The following is a 16,814-nucleotide window of genomic DNA, read 5'->3' as shown; positions in this document are numbered from 1 at the left end:
CAATACCAGGAGCTAACGTAATCTAAACTGTCTAACCCGTATGAATGTCAAGACCCTTGGGATTCGAAAAGGACGAGTATGTGTGCGTGTGTGTGTGTGTGTGTGTGTGTGTGTGTGTGTGTGCTGAATAGGGTATATAATAGTTGCTCTCTTGTGTATAAATATCTCGTCTATGTGTACTGCTGGCATTTACGCGTTGGCCGTTCCTTCCCTCCCTCCCACACAGCCACAAGAATACCAGGGCGACAGAGGAACAAACTCAATTATATTTCGTTTTAATCCTATTACTATTCTCTCTCTGGGCCGAAACACTGCAGGCACTTTCCCCATACATACGCAAGGGTGCATGACAACGAAATCAATTCCCAATACGAGCTGAAAGACTCTTAAAGGGACTTGCATTTATTATTTACGTATGGTGTCAGAAGTAAACAAGTGCACCTCTCCTCCTGAAATTGACCTCTCTTTTGGCCACTCTTCTAAACGCTTTTTTTTTTATATAGGGGCAGTGATTAGCGGGCTTTTTTCTCATTGTTATTTTTTTTTTCCTCGAGCTGCTTTCTTTACAACAACAACAAAAAAAGAACTACCTCTCTCAAAGCCTTCGACCCGGAACTCATAGGGGCATAGCAGTGTGTGAGGGATGGAGGAGGGTGCCAGTGACTCCCGCCTCGTGCCCAGCAGCAGCGAGGTGGTGGCCCTGGCAAGACGAATTGATTGATTGGTATAAAGTAGTGCAGGGCGAGATAGCGCGAAGGTCAGTGGCGCCGAATGAGAAAATAGCATTGGTGATGGCAATAAGTGGGCGTGATGAAGGGGCGGGGAGGGAGGGCGGCTGTAGGGGCGGAGGAGGGAGGGTGTGAGGAATGAGGAAAGATGGCGTGAAGGGAGGAGGAGGTGGGCGTGAGGGATGGCATGACTGAAAGTGGATGGTGGAGGAGCAGGAAGAGAGGTTTGGAGGGCGTGGAAGAAGAGGAACGAGAGGGTGGTGAGTGGGATTAAGAGTGGACGTGTGGAATGAGGAAGGATGGGCGTGGGGAACGAGGAATGATGGGCGTGGCGTGAGGATGTGGGCGTGAGGGATGGCATGACTAAGCGTAGGTGCAGGAGAGCCGGAAATGAATGGATTGGAAGGCGATGATGAGGAATGACAGATTAGAGCAATGAGAGAGGATGAAAGGAGGAACGAGAAATGATATATGTTTAAGGAAAGATGAAGTTCGTGGGCGTGATGGGGGAGGAGGAGTGGAGGAGGAGGAGAGCACTGGCACGCGTGGGTGAAGAGAAATGGAGGGTTAGTGAATGCCTGAGAGACGCTGAAGGGAGCAAGAGGAGCAGAGAGAGGAGAAACACAGGTGTGAGAATCATGGTAGCCTCACGCCTCCCTTAGTTGACTCCTCATAATCTAGTGCCCCCGACCTCCCCCTCCCCCTCCATCCTCTCCCCTCAGATATAGCAGAGCCGTGAATGTGCTTGCCAGGCGCGGGCACACGGGACATCACGCCAAGTCTCGCATTTAGGCGTGGCGGCGGTGATGTGAGGGCGGTAATGGTTGGTGGAGGTGGTGGTGGTGGTACTGACGGTGGTGGTGGGCGGTTGAGTTATGGACAAAGGGAGCCAAGGCGGAGTGGTGAGCCAAGGAAGGTATGCAAGTTATGGGGGCAGCGTGAATGTGTGAGGGATGGAGGGAGGGAGTTAAGGATAGACTCCGGAAAGGAAAAGACTACTGAATTGTGTTGTAACTTTAGGTGATGCATTTGTTACTCAGGTTATGGGGATCTTAATCATGGAAGGTGTACGTTACGAAAGCCAAGAATGTGTGAGGGACGGAGGGAGGGAGTTAAGGATGGACTCCGGCAAGGAAAAGACTACTGAATTGTATTGTAACTTTACGTGATGCATTTGTTACTTAAGTTATGGGATCTCAAAGGATGGACTCCGGAAAGGAAAAAGACTACTGAATTGTATTGTAACTTTACGTGATGCATTTGTTACTTAAGTTATGGGATCTCAAACATGAATGGTGTATTAAATTTAGAGCTCGGAAAAGGCGATGAGTCAAGACAGGTATGCAGGTAGCGGAAGTTGAGTAAAGGTGTTATTTTTAGGGCAGGTGTGACTCAAGGTACTTCTCTACAGGTGACCATGAAAACACCTGAACATGGACAGGTGTGTTTGTACGTAAAGGAGGCTGCAGGAAGCGAGTCTGAGGCGTGCATGGCGTTCGCGTGCGTCGCCGAAGAAGGAAGACCCGGCTATGGGCAGTGTGAGTCAGGGAGGCGAGGGGAGAATACTAAATCCGGGACGCTGAGCTGAATGGCGATGAAGTAAGTTATCGGACTGAATTAAGGTGGTGTATAGTGGGTTGTAACTCTTTTTCTACGATAGAGGAAGAAGCACAGGGGCAAAAATAAATAATGACAAAAAAGTCTGCCATGCGATGCTCCCGTAAAAGAATGAAGAGGTGAGTGGCGAAATGACAGTCAATTTCGGAAAGAGAGGTGTCTTGATACTCCTCTGCATCTTACAGGTAATTATTACTATTAGAGATCCATGAAAGGGCATCAAGGAAAAATAAAAAATAAAGAATATTAACACAGATCCAAGTATAGTCCCCTCATAAACAAACATAGAAAGGAAAAGTTAAAAGACAGTGACAGCAAAGCAAGGAGAAAAAAAACATAAAAAAGGGGGAGAGAAAAAGCAATACTTAATGAGTTAACAGGCGGATGTTGACTTTTGCTTTAGGGACAAAAATATCCGCAGCGTACACAGCCAAAAAAGAAACAGGAAGCTACAAAAAACAAAACAAAAAACATATAAATGCAATTCCCTCCGCCGTCATCCATCATCCACGCAAGCCATCAACAGAGGGCACGTTTCAGGCGGCGTGAATGCGGAGAGAAAAACAGAAAAGGAAAAACATGAAACAAGCTTCACAAACACCTGACATTTTGATTTATTTCACGTGGGTATGAACATCGAAAAAAAAAAAAAAATCACAGGTATTCTTTTTTGGTCACGGAAACAAAATAACGCCTTTTTTCAACGGCTTATATATATTTTTTCTCGTTTATCGGTGCCGGAAGCGCGCCGAGGACAGGGCAGCGACCCGAGCATTGATTCTCCGCCAACGAGTCATTTTCAGCCGCCCGTCAACAAGAATCATTGGACTTCTTTCCCCGTCGGCAGCTTTCCAAAGGGCAGGTGTGTGGAGGTGGGTGTCGGGCGCATGTCCAGAGACTTTTACGTCGAGCCAACAATCTCTCTATGGCGCGCACGTGTGTTGCGGAACCTCAGTCACCATCCTCCTTATCCTCATCACCATCACTACCATCACCATAGCAGCAATAAAAAGAGGAGCAGCAAGGAAAAATCTATCCCTCACCATATTCACCAACATTATATTTTGAAGACGGCCGCCCACGTTCACTATTTATAACCCGTAGAGCGATAAAGGAGGATCAAGATTTTTTTTCATGAGCTATAAATAAATATATATAGAAGTTGGAGAGAGAGAGAGAGAGAGAGAGAGAGAGAGAGAGAGAGAGAGAGAGAGAGAGAGAGAGAGAGAGAGAAATCCTTTTGTGGTGTGTTGAGGCTACTATTCCACGCGGCATTCCTCCCTGGCGCCAAACCCTCCTCCTCCTCCTCCTCCTCTTCACGCCTCATGCTACTATTTCCCTCGTGGTCACAGAAGCTCAAGGCAACACTAGGCACTGTGTACGCGATGACGGAGGAGGAGGAGGAGGAGGAGGAGGCAGAGAGGATTGGATGACTTAAAGAAGAGAAAAAATGAAGAAAAGGAGGACAAAAGCAGCAGAAGCGAGGAAAACTATATCAGGTTCAAGGAGGAGAAGTAGGAGGAGGAAGAGGCAGAGAGGACTGGATGACTCAAAGAAGAAAATATGAAGAAAAGGAGGACAAAAGAAGCAGAAGCGAGGAAAACTATATCAGGTTCAAGGAGGAGAAGTAGGAGGAGGAGGAGGAAGAAAGGGAATGAAAGGGGAAGAAAAAAAACAAGAAGAGAACGAATAAAGCAAAGATAAGAAAGAGTAGTGCTTGAAGGAGGACGAGAAGGAGGAGGGAAAAGGGAAGAGGAGGAAAACAGAGTACAAAAGGAGAAAAATAAAGGCTAGTTACTATATGTTTAAGAACGACGAAAAAGTGTCGACATATTTTGAACAGAGATAAAAAAAAAAACACATCCAGTTCTATTTTTCATATCAAGACAAACACTCCTCACATCGCCACGGCCACAAGTCTCACCCCCCCCCCCCAGTCTCCCATCTTCAAGGCCTTCGCTCTCCCCAAACTCTCAAGGTCTTCGTCTGAGCTCCAACAGGTGGCTCAAGACCAAGGGAATTGAGACACGGATCACATACAGACTCTCCGACACTTGGCTCCTCCCTCCTCTCCTCTCCCCCTCCCTCCTCCTCCTCCTCCTTCGATCCCTTGCCAAGTAGAAACATTGTGTACCTGTGAGAAGAATTATTTATCTTTTTCTTTGCATTTATTTACTCCTATCTAACTTATTTTTCTCCATTCTCTGACTCCACATTTCTCTACTTGTTTATCATTTTGCTGTCCTGCACTTCACCTCTTCCTCCTTTTCATTTGACTCCCTGCTCCCATTTTCTTTGTTTATCGCCCCTCGGATTTATATTTCCTTTGCATTTATTCACTCTAATCCATCTCTTCTTCCTCCTTTCTCTTGACTCCCCATTCCTCTATTTGTTTATCATATTCCTGTCCTCCAATGCACCTCTTCATCGTTCTCCTCTGACTCCCTATCCCATTTTCTTTGTTTCTCGCCCCTCTGACCTACTATCCTCTTTTATCTCGTGTTCCTCTCCCCTCGCTTCTCTTGTGCAGCGTGAGGGAGAGAACAACGGCGGCGTGGCGAGTCAGGAACTAATCAAGCTAACAATAGAGAAGAAGGGAGATAACAAAGATAAGAGAGATAGCGGTGTGTGATGTACTGCGTTGTCGAGACCCTGAGATTTCCGAGTAATGAGCAAGTTAGTGTCTCGCATTAGAGGATAAAAATGACACTTGAGATGACGGATTATAAGCAGGGGATGAAGTGGTGGGGATGGATGAGCCAGTGTGTGTGTGTGTGTGTGTGTGTGTGTGTGTGTGTGTGTGTGTGTGTGTGTGTGTGTGTGAGTTAGTGGGGGGGGGGTTAATCAGTGAGTGATAACATTAAGACGCCTCCCCCCCACACACACACACACACCCTTGTCCCAACAACTGCCATGTGCATACAAACAGCACAGATGAACGCCTCGCCTCGCCGCGTGACCACGAGCACATGTGCTCAACAACACACACCAGCGGCTGCCCGGCCCAGCGCCTCCCTCCGCCCTCCTAACACTCGAGTCAGTATCTCGTCCAAACACACGCTCATCGTTGCACACAGACGCTTCACAGGCCAGCATGCGCCCCTCCAGTAGCCGAGGCCCCCTCCCTGACCTACAAGACACTCGGCGCTCTGTTACCAGGAAAACAAAAACAAAGCTGCTCCGGGGAATGTAAACATGGGAAGCTTACATCCTCGAAGCACTGCAGCGACGAGGATGAGAGGCGGTTGGGTCGCTGCTGCCATGGAGTAGAGGACGTCCTGAGGGAGGGCATGGTGGCCGAACCCGAGGCGCCCGCCAGCCAGGCGGTGTCACCCAGAAGCTTCTTCCTGGGGACGGTGGGCGACTGTTTACTGGCCTTGCCCAACGACGGCCGGCGGTCACTGGCCGGCTGGGCCTCGGCAGGCTGGTCTGACGCAGGTGCCGAGGAGTTATGAACATTCGGCACCGTCGTCTGTCCCACACCGGCCGGCAGCCCCTCTTGCAGGACTCCCGGTGACTCAGTAATCCTTCTGGCTGGCGAGTCATTGGTGCCTGAGGGAGGCACTGCCGTCCTGGTGCTGGAGGGCGACCCACCACTAAGCCTCCGCCACTCTGGCTGGGGGGGCGTACCTGACGGTGGCGGTTCCTGACTCGTGGCAGACGCAGCGGCCGAGGGGACTGTGACTCCTAATACTCTCCGAGGTGGTCTAGGGGACCGCTCGGCTTTGGGTGGGTCACTGTTTGCTGCAGGCGACCAGCGGGACGCGATGGACCGTGACACGTGGGCCGCCTGGCCGTCACCTGTGCTCGTGGGCTGTCGCGCCGCCCCCTGCGAGGCAGTCACTCTGGCCCAGGGCCCCTTCACCTGGTCTGCCCCAGAACTGCTGCCAGACCCAGAGTCTTGACTGAGTCTCTTCAAAAAGTCTGGTAATGGTTTGGTTTTTAACCTGACAGGGGACCATGACGCAGACCTGGTGCCGGCGGAAGGACTGTAGGGCGTGGGCGCCGAGTTGTGTGTGGACGTGGGCTTTCCAGGAACCTGGCCGCTGGGGGCCTGGGGCCGGAGGACGCTGGACGTGGAGAGGGAGGTTGTCTTGCAGGTCGGAGTTAAAGTTGACGGGAACCCCAAGAGGTTAGTCTCCTCGCAGGACGCGCTCCGGCCCAGCCACTGCGGCGTGGGCTGGTTGTTGCAAAGGGTGATTTGCAGGGTGGACACCATCGCCTGGCCGCCGCTCCCTCCGCTGCTAATCACACTCCCCGGACGACCACAATATCGGCAATTTCAGGTTTCCACTCAAGCCGACATTCTTGTACACATTGAGAATGGGCAGCCGCCAGCCCTGGTGTTACGTGCAGGGCATAACACCGAGCCTTGGTGTCCACTCATGGCCGCCAGTGACCTTCCTCTTGGTGGACGGGTGAGGAAAGTGTTAGGGCTCGGCCAAGCACACCACTAGTGACTCTGAGACTTGGCACCCGAGGAGCACACGGGAGCTCACATCACCAGCAGGACACAGGCCCCTTGAGGAGCGGCTCAGCCCAGCACGTGCCGGGGCCAGGCGGTGCTGCCGCGTCGTGCCCCACAACACAACACACACCACACAGGAACACACTTGCCACACCAACACACCGATCACTGGGAGCCTCCCGCCACTGTAATCCTCGCGTGCCTGAGCCAACACACTGAACGCTCCGCCGCAGTCCGTAGTGCCAGTGCCGCGTCGCCCACTTGCCGGAGCCTCACTGGCCCTCCTCGCGTGCCCTAAGACCGCGTCACCCTCCCTGCGGCAACACTGAGGCTTCTTACCCCGCGCGGCGCCCCACTCCCGACACTCCCCTTTGACCGACTGCCGGCCTGCTGCCTCCCTCACCCTCAGTACCTCACCAGCCCTTACCCCTGCCTCCCGCACCCCTCCCGATACTATAATTAACACACCTTAAACCCCAACACACGCCTGCGATCGCAATTCATTGATTCCTCTGATAACCTTGACAGGCATCGCGGTGAGGGGCAAGTCATCGCGGGAAGGATGGACAGAGGCACGATAGATGGATGGAGGGAAGAATGGAGGGATGAAAAGGAGGGAAGGAGTGAGGGAGGGTACGGGACGGGTGCAGACAACAGCATGAAGAGGGAGTGTCATGGTGCCAACTCGTGACCCGCCAAGCCTGGGACAGGAACGAAGCTACGAGAGGAGAGCGAGAGGAAAAACATAATAAGAAATCTGAGGAAAAAGCTCATAACGAAGGATAAATATAAACACATAAATGATAAGTAAAGAGACAAATATATGCGGGAGATGAGCGAAGTGAAAGAGTAAAGACACAAGGAAGGGAGGCAATGACGAGGGAGGGAGGGGAGGGGGGGGGAGACCCAAGTGAAGTGACTTTGTGAAACACCCTTGTGACGGACACCAGAGCCTCGCACCCTTAGCATCCTTCTCTCTTTCACACACACACACACACACACACACACACACACACACACACACACACGAAGAAAAAAAGAAGAGAAAACAACAACAACAACAACAACAACAACACACACACACACACACACACACACACACACACACACACACACACACACACACACACACACACACACACACACACACACGTCTGGTTCACCTCGCGCTGGGTTCTCCTTTCATTAGTTCGTAGCTGACATAATTAAGCTCTTCCTGAAATGCTAATTACGCCAAGGTACACACGGCGCGAACATCGACCCGCCGGAGGAAATAAGCAGTGGACGGATTATACTTAGAGGCTGGTATTAATATTTCCTGAGAGATGAATAGAACGAATTATTAAAAAGAAAAAATGAAGGGTGATTAAAAAGGTGATCGGAAAGGCAGGTAAGGAAAGGACCGATAGGTATTCAACTCTTGTGTGTTCAATGGATAATAATAAAAGTTCTGATAAATTAAATTAGATAATCCGAAAAAAAATATGAAGAATTTTAAAGGTTGTGCGGAGAGCAGGTTAATGAGTAATGCGTGGGCAGCGGATATGTATAGCAGGATAATTTAAAGGTTTGTGATAAGAGATTTTATTAGAACAGGTCGGTAAAAGTGTGAAGGGTATTAAAAAGTGTTTGGAAAGCAGGTAAAAAGACTAACAGGTGTGCGTGTGATATATATTTGGAGTTTGATAAGTAGTTTGTAATAAAATTTAATGAACAAGTAAAACCTATGAAGGGACTGTAAAGGTGTTCGGGGAAAGCAGGTGAAAGACCGACAGGTGTGAATCAGATATATATTGAAGGAATAATAAAGTTTCTACAAGACTATTTAGATACGTTAGTAAAAAATGTGAGAGGTACAAAATCAGGTAAAGAAAGAATAGGTATGTACGCAAAGAACAAAGAATAAAAAAAGGTGACTAATAAATAAATGAAACAAATTAGTAAAGAAAATATGAAAGGTACTGAAAGGATTGTCGGTAAAATAGCTAAATGACTAACAAGGGTGAAGCTGGTCCACATATTCAAAGGATTGATTGATTGATTATAAAATTATTGGAGCGTTTATCTAGGCGCCGCAACTGCTTGGTCATGCGGCGGCGAATTAATACAAAGACTATTATATTCTTAAAAATAAAAATAAAAAACTATATAAAATAAGTTAATATTCAAAGGATAATAAACAGTTTGTGAAAGATTAATTAAAGACCCTCAGGATAAAATAAAAATATAAAGTGTTCGTTAAGGCAGGTAAAAAGGCTTAAACATGCACATTCTATTTTCATCTATTTTCGTTGCGATATTTTTATTCGCCGCAACATTATCAGGTGTATTATTTTTGCGAAGGTCCTGAGCCCGCTAATGACGACGCGGAAGTGATACTAACACACGACTAATAATAATAATGATAAAACGACGTTCCATCAGCGGCCGCATCCCTTTACCTGCACCACATACCCGCCTCAAAACACACACCTGAGCTCGCTAATGACGCACTGGTAAAAAAAAGGTCAGTAACTCATAAAAAAAACGCACCAGTGAGGAGTGGTTAGTGGACTTCTTTGTTTTCATTCATCTTTTTCCCCTTGAGTTGCTTCCTTCACCATAAAAAAAAAGCACATCGCCACCATCACCACCACAACCATAATCAGAAAAGGAGGTGAACAGGAACTAGAGGAGGAAAGGTAGGAGAGAACCAGCCGTTGAGGGAGGAACAGAGGGTCGAAAGGAAGGGAGGAAAGCAGTTCACGTGACACAACGGAGGGACGGAGAGAAGATATGAAGGAGGGGAGGAAGACGGCGTGAGGGTGGATGACTTAAGCAAACACGAGGAGGAGGAGAGGGAGGAAGAGACGCTAAGATGAGTTTAGGCAATGTAACAAGGGAGGGGAAGGTAAGAGGAAGTGGCAAGGTGGGGGAGAAGAAGGGTGAACGGGAGAATAAGAAGTCGAGTGATCTGAGGAGGAGGAAGCGAGGGAAGAGGAGACGATGAAAGGGAATAAAAAGGGGAAGAGGTAAGATAGGAGAGAAGAAAAGGAAAATGGGAAAATAAGAAGACTTGAATTATCTGCGAAGGAAGAAGTATATGAGAAAGAAACACTAAGAAAGAGACTTTGAGCAATATTACCAGAAGGAGGAATGAAAGAGGAAGAGGCAAGGCAGGGAAGAAGAGGAGGAAAAGGGGAGAGAGAGAAGACTTGAGTGATGGAAGAGGGAGGCTGAGGAGGAGAGGAGGAAATTCGAGTTTATGGAGGGATGAATGGGATTTGAGGAATAGAAAGAGAGGGAAGGGAGGGAAAAGAGGGAGATGAGGAGTGCCAACAAAGCTCCCTTGTTAAGAAAGAAACGAGTGTGACGCTAAGGGAGATTTGCACTTCAGATAGGAAGGAAGGGAGGAGGGAGGGATGGGAGGGTGAGGGAGGGATGAAGAGGAGAAAAATAAGCCTCTCTCATTCACACTAACATCTCAGATCCTCCTTCTCCTCCTCCTCCTCTTCCTCTTCCATCTTCTCCTCCTCCTCCTCCTCTTCCACCTCCTCCTCCTTCTGAGTAATCTGCGCACCTCAGCACGTCAGCCATGAGATCCTTCACACACACACACACACACACACACACACACACACACACACAGACACACACACACACGCACACCTTCGTTAACCTGGCAAACAGCTCAAATAAGGATCCTTTGCCTGGGTGACTCGCGGGGGAAGGGGGCGGGGAGGGGGCGGCGGCGGCGGGAAAAGGCTGACACACGGAGCCGCCGACGGACTGGGGGCGTGAGTGGCTTGTTTACAGAGCTTCCGGAGGCGCTACACCTCGCCTCCCCTCACCTGCCTCCCCTCCCTCCCTCCTTCCTTCCGTTCTTCCTTCCTTCCTTCCTTCTCCTTCACTGCTTCCTCTTTTCTCTTGCCTCTTTCCTTCTTGCTCCTCCCTCACTATTTCCTCCTCTCTCCATTCTTCTCCTTCTCCTCCATTTCTCCTCCTTTTTCCTCCCTCACTACTTCCTCCTCTCTCCATTCCCTTGCCTTCTCTATCTTCCATTCTCCTTCCTTCTTTCTCCTCTATCGCGTTTCTCATTCTTCTTCTTTCTCATCTCTCACTCTCTCCTCCCTCACTACTTCCTACTCTCTCCATCTTCCATTCTCCTTCCTTCTTTCTACTCTATCACTTTTCTCATTCTTCTTCTTTCTCGCCTCTCACTCTCTCCTGCCTCACTACTTCTCCATTTTCCTTCCAGCCTCTTCTCTCCAATATCCTTTTACCTTACCCTTCATTCCTCATTCTCCTTTCACCTCCTTCACTCCTCTCCATTCTCCAGCAATGAGCACCTTCTAGTTCTACAGTAGCGGGCTTTCCCACTCCTACCTTCACTTCACGACTCCCTTCCCTCCAACAGGATATTCCCTAGTCGTGAGTGAGACCTAACCTAGCGCCCCCCCTCACTCCCCTCTCTCCTGCAGCCCTTGTTATAGTGCCCTGACAGATGTTCTCCCCGCAGCCCTCACTCCCGCCGCGGCCGCTATAATAAGATGATCTGAGTCACGCCCACTTCCCAGCCGCATCCTCTCTCTCTCTCTCTCTCTCTCTCTCTAGCTTGAGAGAGAGAGAGAGAGAGAGAGAGAGAGAGAGAGAGAGAGAGAGAGAGAGAGAGTTAACGAAGGAGCATTGCCACCCATATCGTCTCAAATAGCATCGAAGTACACGTCAAGGCAAGATCGAATACTTGATTTTTTTTTATGCTGGTGTTGCTTTCTCTCTCTCTCTCTCTCTCTCTCATCATCATCATCACTATTATCATTCTTCTTTTGTTTCTTTTATTCTTCTTGTTTTTGTTATTGTTCTCGTTATTCTTTTTTTTTTGCTTGCCTTTTTTTCTTTTCCCTGTTTTTTCCCTTTTTTTATCCTTTTTTATTCTTCTTGTTCTTGTTTATTCTTTCTTTTCTTCCTTTTTTATTATTATTATTCGAACTACTCCTCTTCCACCTCTTCTTTTTCATTCTTCTTCTTCTTCTTCTTCTTCTTCTTCTTCTTCTTATTCATTTTCTTCTACTTCATTTTTTTTTCTTCTTCTCCTTCTTCTTCATCTTCTGCATCTTCTTCTTCTTCTTCTTCTTCTTCTTTTCTTCCTCTTCTTCTTCTTCTACTTCCTCCTCCTCCGCCGTCCGCCGCAGCCCCGTCAGCAGGTCTGGAGAGCCTCGAGGTGCCCGGCGCTGCTACAGACAGACATGAGACGTGCCGGGAAGATGCTGCTCAGGTAACTTTATCCAGACCCCCCCCCCGCCCCCCCTACCGGTAAACAGGCACAGGAGGAGGAGGAGGAGGAGGATGCACCGAAGAGAGGAGGGAGACGGTAAAAAGAGAGTCAGTGAACGTAGTTAGAAGAAAATTTAGAAGACGGGAGAGGGAGGGAGTTAGAAGGGAGAAGAATAGGGGAAGGAGAGGGAGAAGGTGGTAAAAGATGGGGATGGGAGTATTTTGTAAGTGTAGGGGAGGAAAAGGGAGAAAAGGAGAGGAAAGAGGGTGAAAGAGGGGGCCAGGGTGAGTTTTGCAGGGGTAGGGAAGGAGGAGAAAGGCGAGGCAGGGAGAGGTGAGTTTTGCAGGGGTAGGGAAGGAGGAGAAAGGGGAGGCAGGGAGAGAAGAGTGAGAAGAAAGGTGAATTTCAGGGTTGCGTGGGCGAACAATCCCTGAGGATATGACGTGATTCCTTGAAATTCTGTTGAAAGTTTAAGTTTTTGAAGACCACTTAAGTTGGAACGGTGCTTTGTGAGGCGAAAAGTTTCTCCTACGACCACTTGAATGTGAAAAAGTAAAATGGTACAATAAATATATAAATTAGAACAACCTTTTGCTTACTTCTATTAAGTTGGCAAAAAGACTGTAGACGACATAACAAAGCCAGTTAAAATTAAGAAATTGTAATGGTCAGGATATATATGCAGAAAAGGAAAAAAACTGAGGTGACGGACAATGAGTGACAGACTGGGAAATAATTGATATAAAAATGCACACGGGGAGGCCAATCACCGGACGGCGTGGTGGCTTGACGCAGCTCTGGGAACGTTTACACTGAAACTTGGAACGAGGCACGAGACATACACCGACGGAAAGGTTAATGCGCTGCAGGGGAAGGATGCGGCTGATAATGATGCGGAGGCTGATGATAATGATGATGATGATGATGGGGGTGGTGATGAATCTTCTTGCACTTAGAAAGAAAATTGTAGTTATATATATCACTCGAAGCAAAGAAAGTGAACGTAAAAATAAGCTAAAAAAACAACAACACTGTAAATAAACCAAAATTAAGGTATAAAAATCAAGGGAAACTAACGTAACAGAAGTATTGGCATTCTATATATATTTTTTTTAATTGGTGTGGGCAGTGTGTGACGGGGAAGCGTGCAGAGGTGCATGAGCTGGCGTTAGAGATTAGGGAAGGTAGGTGAGGGAGTGGAGAGAAGTAGGAGAAAATTAATGAAGAGTTGGGAGAGTGAGTACATAGGGAAGGGAGAGAGAGCGTCGAGGGGAGGGAAAGACCTGGGGGTGGAGGCAAGGAGAGGACCAGGGGGGTGACCCGTTAAAGTGCCAGCGTTAACGGGTCAGGGTTGTGAGGGCAGGAGGGCACCGTGGCTGGGGGAGTGCCATGGTGCCACGCTCTTCCACGCACCTGTCTCGGTACATCTCAGATCTGTACAAACCTAACCTTCACCTCCACCTACATCCCCAGATTGGTACAGGCCCGCAACCTTCACCTACACCCCTACACCTGAAGAAGCCCCGTGACCTTCACCTTCACGCCCGCCCCTCGCCGACTCAGTGTGCTTGCCTGCCTCACCTGCCGCCCCGCCACGCACCTGAGCAGCCTTTCCCGTGACATTTCCTCCCGAGCGCCTTCACCACCATCACCGCGACGCCCCACGCTGGACATGCATGCTCCTCCCCGCCTCCCCAGCCCTGATAACTCCCCTTACCGGGTATTTATAGGCGTGAAGTGCCCACAGCCCCTCGCCCCATGCCCGCCCTTGCTATGTTTAGACGGGAAGCGGCGGGAGGAGCGGAGAAGCAGCGGCGGCGGAGAAACAGAAGATTGAATACACAAGTTGAGGCGGACCTGGAGTGCTTTAGGGCGAGAAGCTGCTGCGGTGAATCAGGGGACGTTTTAAAGTAACACAAGGCGACATCTAACGCGGAGGACGAGTGATACAGAGACGCTGGGAGGCAGAACGGCGGAAAAAGAGCGATGGTGAGCGATGATGATGAAGTTGTGTAGATCAGAGGACATTTTAAAGCAACAAGAGGAGGCATTTAGCGTAGAGGAGGAGTAAAACAAACACACTAACAGGCTGAACAGTGGAAATGGAGTGATGGTGAAGGAATGAGAGAAGGGCAAACAGAAGGAGAGAGAGAGAGCTCGTCACTGAGGGAAAGGACGGAAGGTGAAGGGATGAGGGACAAGCAATGAGAAGGAGCGAGCTCGTCACTGAGGGGATAAGACAGAAGGTGAAAGGGCGAGGGACAGGCAAACAGAAGGGGAGAGCTCGCCACTGAGGGAAAGGACGGAAGGTGAAGGGATAAAGGACAAGCAAACAGAAGGAGCGAGCTCGTCACTAAGGGGGCAAACAGAAGGGGAGAGCTCGCCACTGAGGGTAAAGACGGAAGGTGAAGGGACAAAAAACGGGTAAACAGGAACAGCGGGCTGGCCACCGAGGGGAAAAGACGGAAGGTAACCATAAACAAGACGCAGAAAAAATGAAGGCCTGCGGGTGAGTGACTCCTTGGCAACGCTGAACCACCCCCTCGTCCTTGGCAACGCTGTGAATCTGCTTCATAATTACAATAGCAGCAGACAGACAGATACCACACGCGGCCACCACGCAGACGACGGCAAACACACCACACTGACCCCGAACACTATAATGATGCTCAAGACACACAAAGAAGCAAAGGGGAAAACGAAGGATGCTGATGAGGAAAAGGACATGACAGAGAAGAGGAGGAAAACTGGAAAGGGAGGATGATGGATAAGAAACAAAGGAGATTATGAGAGAAATAAGAGGAAGAAAAGGGGAAAGGAATAAGGAGGAAAAAAGGTGAGATGAGGAGAAAAGGAGAGGAAGAAAAGGGGAAAGGAATGAGGAGGAGGAGGAAAAAAGGGGAGTTGAGGAGAGAAAGGAGAGGAAGAAATGGGGAAAGGAATAAGGAGGAGGAAAAAAGGGGAGATGAGGAGAGAAAGGAGAGGAAGAAAAGGGGAAAGGAATAAGGAGGAGGAAAAAAGGGGAGATGAGGAGAGAAAGGAGAGGAAGAAAAGGGGAAAGGAATAAGGAGGAGGAAAAAAGGGGAGATGAGGAGAGAAAGGATAGGAAGAAAAGGGGACATGAGAAATGGCTACTTATAACAAACACAAAATAGGTAAAAAAAGAAGAAAAAAAACAGGAGGGAGCAAAGAGATGTGAAGTAAGAAAGGAGCACCACCACACCCATGCACAGCGCCCTTAGAAGTATAACCAAAGAGAACCATCACCATCACCACCATCACCATCATCATCAGCCCGCCATTAGCACGCCCTGACGCCGGTGCCAAGTCACAGTGCCAGCATCGCAAGGCCCTTCATGACGCAGCCCTGTTATCGCCACCCAGCCCCAGACACGAGAGGAAGGCACAGGCGAAAAGGAAGGAGGAGGAATGAGGAGGAGGAGGAAATGGAGGATAAGGGAAGAGGAGAAAAGGAAATAATGAAGGAGGAAAAGATGGAAGAAAAGGAGGAAAAAAGGAAGAGAAAGAGAAAAGTAAGATGATGTCGGAGAGAGAGAGAGAGAGAGAGAGAGAGAGAGAGAGAGAGAGAGAGAGAGAGAGAGAGAGAGAGAGAGAGAGAGAGAGAGAGAGAGAGAGAGAGAGAGAGAGAGAGAGAGAGAGAAGTAATGAAAACATAAATCAGCGAGATGAAGAGGAGGGAGGAAGAAAAGACCAATACGGTATAATACAAGACGGAGGAATAGGAGGAGGAGGAGGATAAAAGGATAAAAGCAGAGGCAAAAGATGGAGTCAAAAGAAGAAAGACGGGAAAATAAAGAAAATAAAAAAGAGAATGAGAACAGAAAGATAAGGAAGAAAATTCAGAATGGCAAAAATCAAAGGAAATAAAATAAATGAGCATACAAAAAAAAAGAAAATAAGAAGAATGGAAATCAAAAACAAAAACAAAAACAAAAATTCATATAAAGAGAACGGGAACGAAAAGAGTGAAAAATATTAACTAACAAAAATAAAAAAAATTAAAAGAACCAGAGCGGAAGAATTAAAAAAAAAGAGGGGAAGGGGAGAGGGGACAAGAGAGGAAAAAGAAACTCCCCTGCCACAGCTTCCCTCTGGCGGATTAGACAGGGGAAGGGGAGGAGGAGGAGGAGGAGGAGGAGGAGGTTTTACTGATGGCACTGATGGTGGGGAAAACCTGCATAAGTGTGTGTGTTTGTGTGTGTGTGTGTGTGTGTGTGTGTGTGTGTGAGAGAGAGAGAGAGAGAGAGAGAGAGAGAGAGAGAGAGAGAGAGAGAGAGAGAGAGAGAGAGAGAGAGAGAGAGAGAGAGAGAGAGAGAGAGAGAGAGAGAGAGAGAGAACTGCGACCTTCACAGGCAGAACCAATAACCTTCAACCCAACAAAATCTCTCCCCCCCCCCCCCCCCTCTTCTTGTCGGCTGTCATAGCAACCCCATTGAGGGCACAGACGTTTTCCTCCTCCTCCTCCTCCTCCTCCTCCTCCTCCCAAGCCACCCACAGGACACCGAAGAGTCAACTACCCAGAGAAGTGAAGGAGGAAACATGAGGAAATGAGTGAGTGAGTGAGTGAGTGAAGAAGAGAGCGAGAGGGGGAGGGAAGGAGGGAGGAGGTGAGGAAGGGAGAGAGGGAGGGAGGGAGATAAGAGAGGGATGGAGGGGCTAAGGGAGGGATGGAGGTCCAGTTTTATTAGTATAGACTATATATATAAGTAAAAAAAAAAAGTTATAT

General features: G+C 48.6%; 1 protein-coding gene across 4 annotated transcripts in view; it reads right to left on the bottom strand.

Annotated features, from left to right (window-relative positions):
• LOC126981473 (protein split ends-like) overlaps positions 1 to 16,814 on the bottom strand; it is a 293,763-nt gene that overhangs the window by 205,974 nt on the left and 70,975 nt on the right. For 2 of the 4 annotated variants that reach the window (XM_050832545.1, XM_050832544.1), the window contains exon 1: positions 5,554 to 7,548. The exons of 1 other annotated variant lie outside the window; for it this stretch is intronic. In XM_050832545.1, the coding sequence (XP_050688502.1) occupies positions 5,554 to 6,564 (1,011 nt within the window). In that variant the 5' untranslated portion in view covers positions 6,565 to 7,548. Of the gene's footprint in view, positions 1 to 5,553; positions 7,549 to 16,814 lie in introns of those variants that run through there. One more of the 4 variants, XM_050832542.1, reaches the window with a different exon arrangement.

The sequence above is a fragment of the Eriocheir sinensis genome, chromosome 48 (genome assembly GCF_024679095.1).
Source record: "Eriocheir sinensis breed Jianghai 21 chromosome 48, ASM2467909v1, whole genome shotgun sequence".
Lineage (NCBI taxonomy): Eukaryota > Metazoa > Arthropoda > Malacostraca > Decapoda > Varunidae > Eriocheir > Eriocheir sinensis.
The sequence above is the reverse complement of the archived record's forward strand: the minus strand, read 5'-3'. Positions and strand labels throughout refer to the sequence as shown.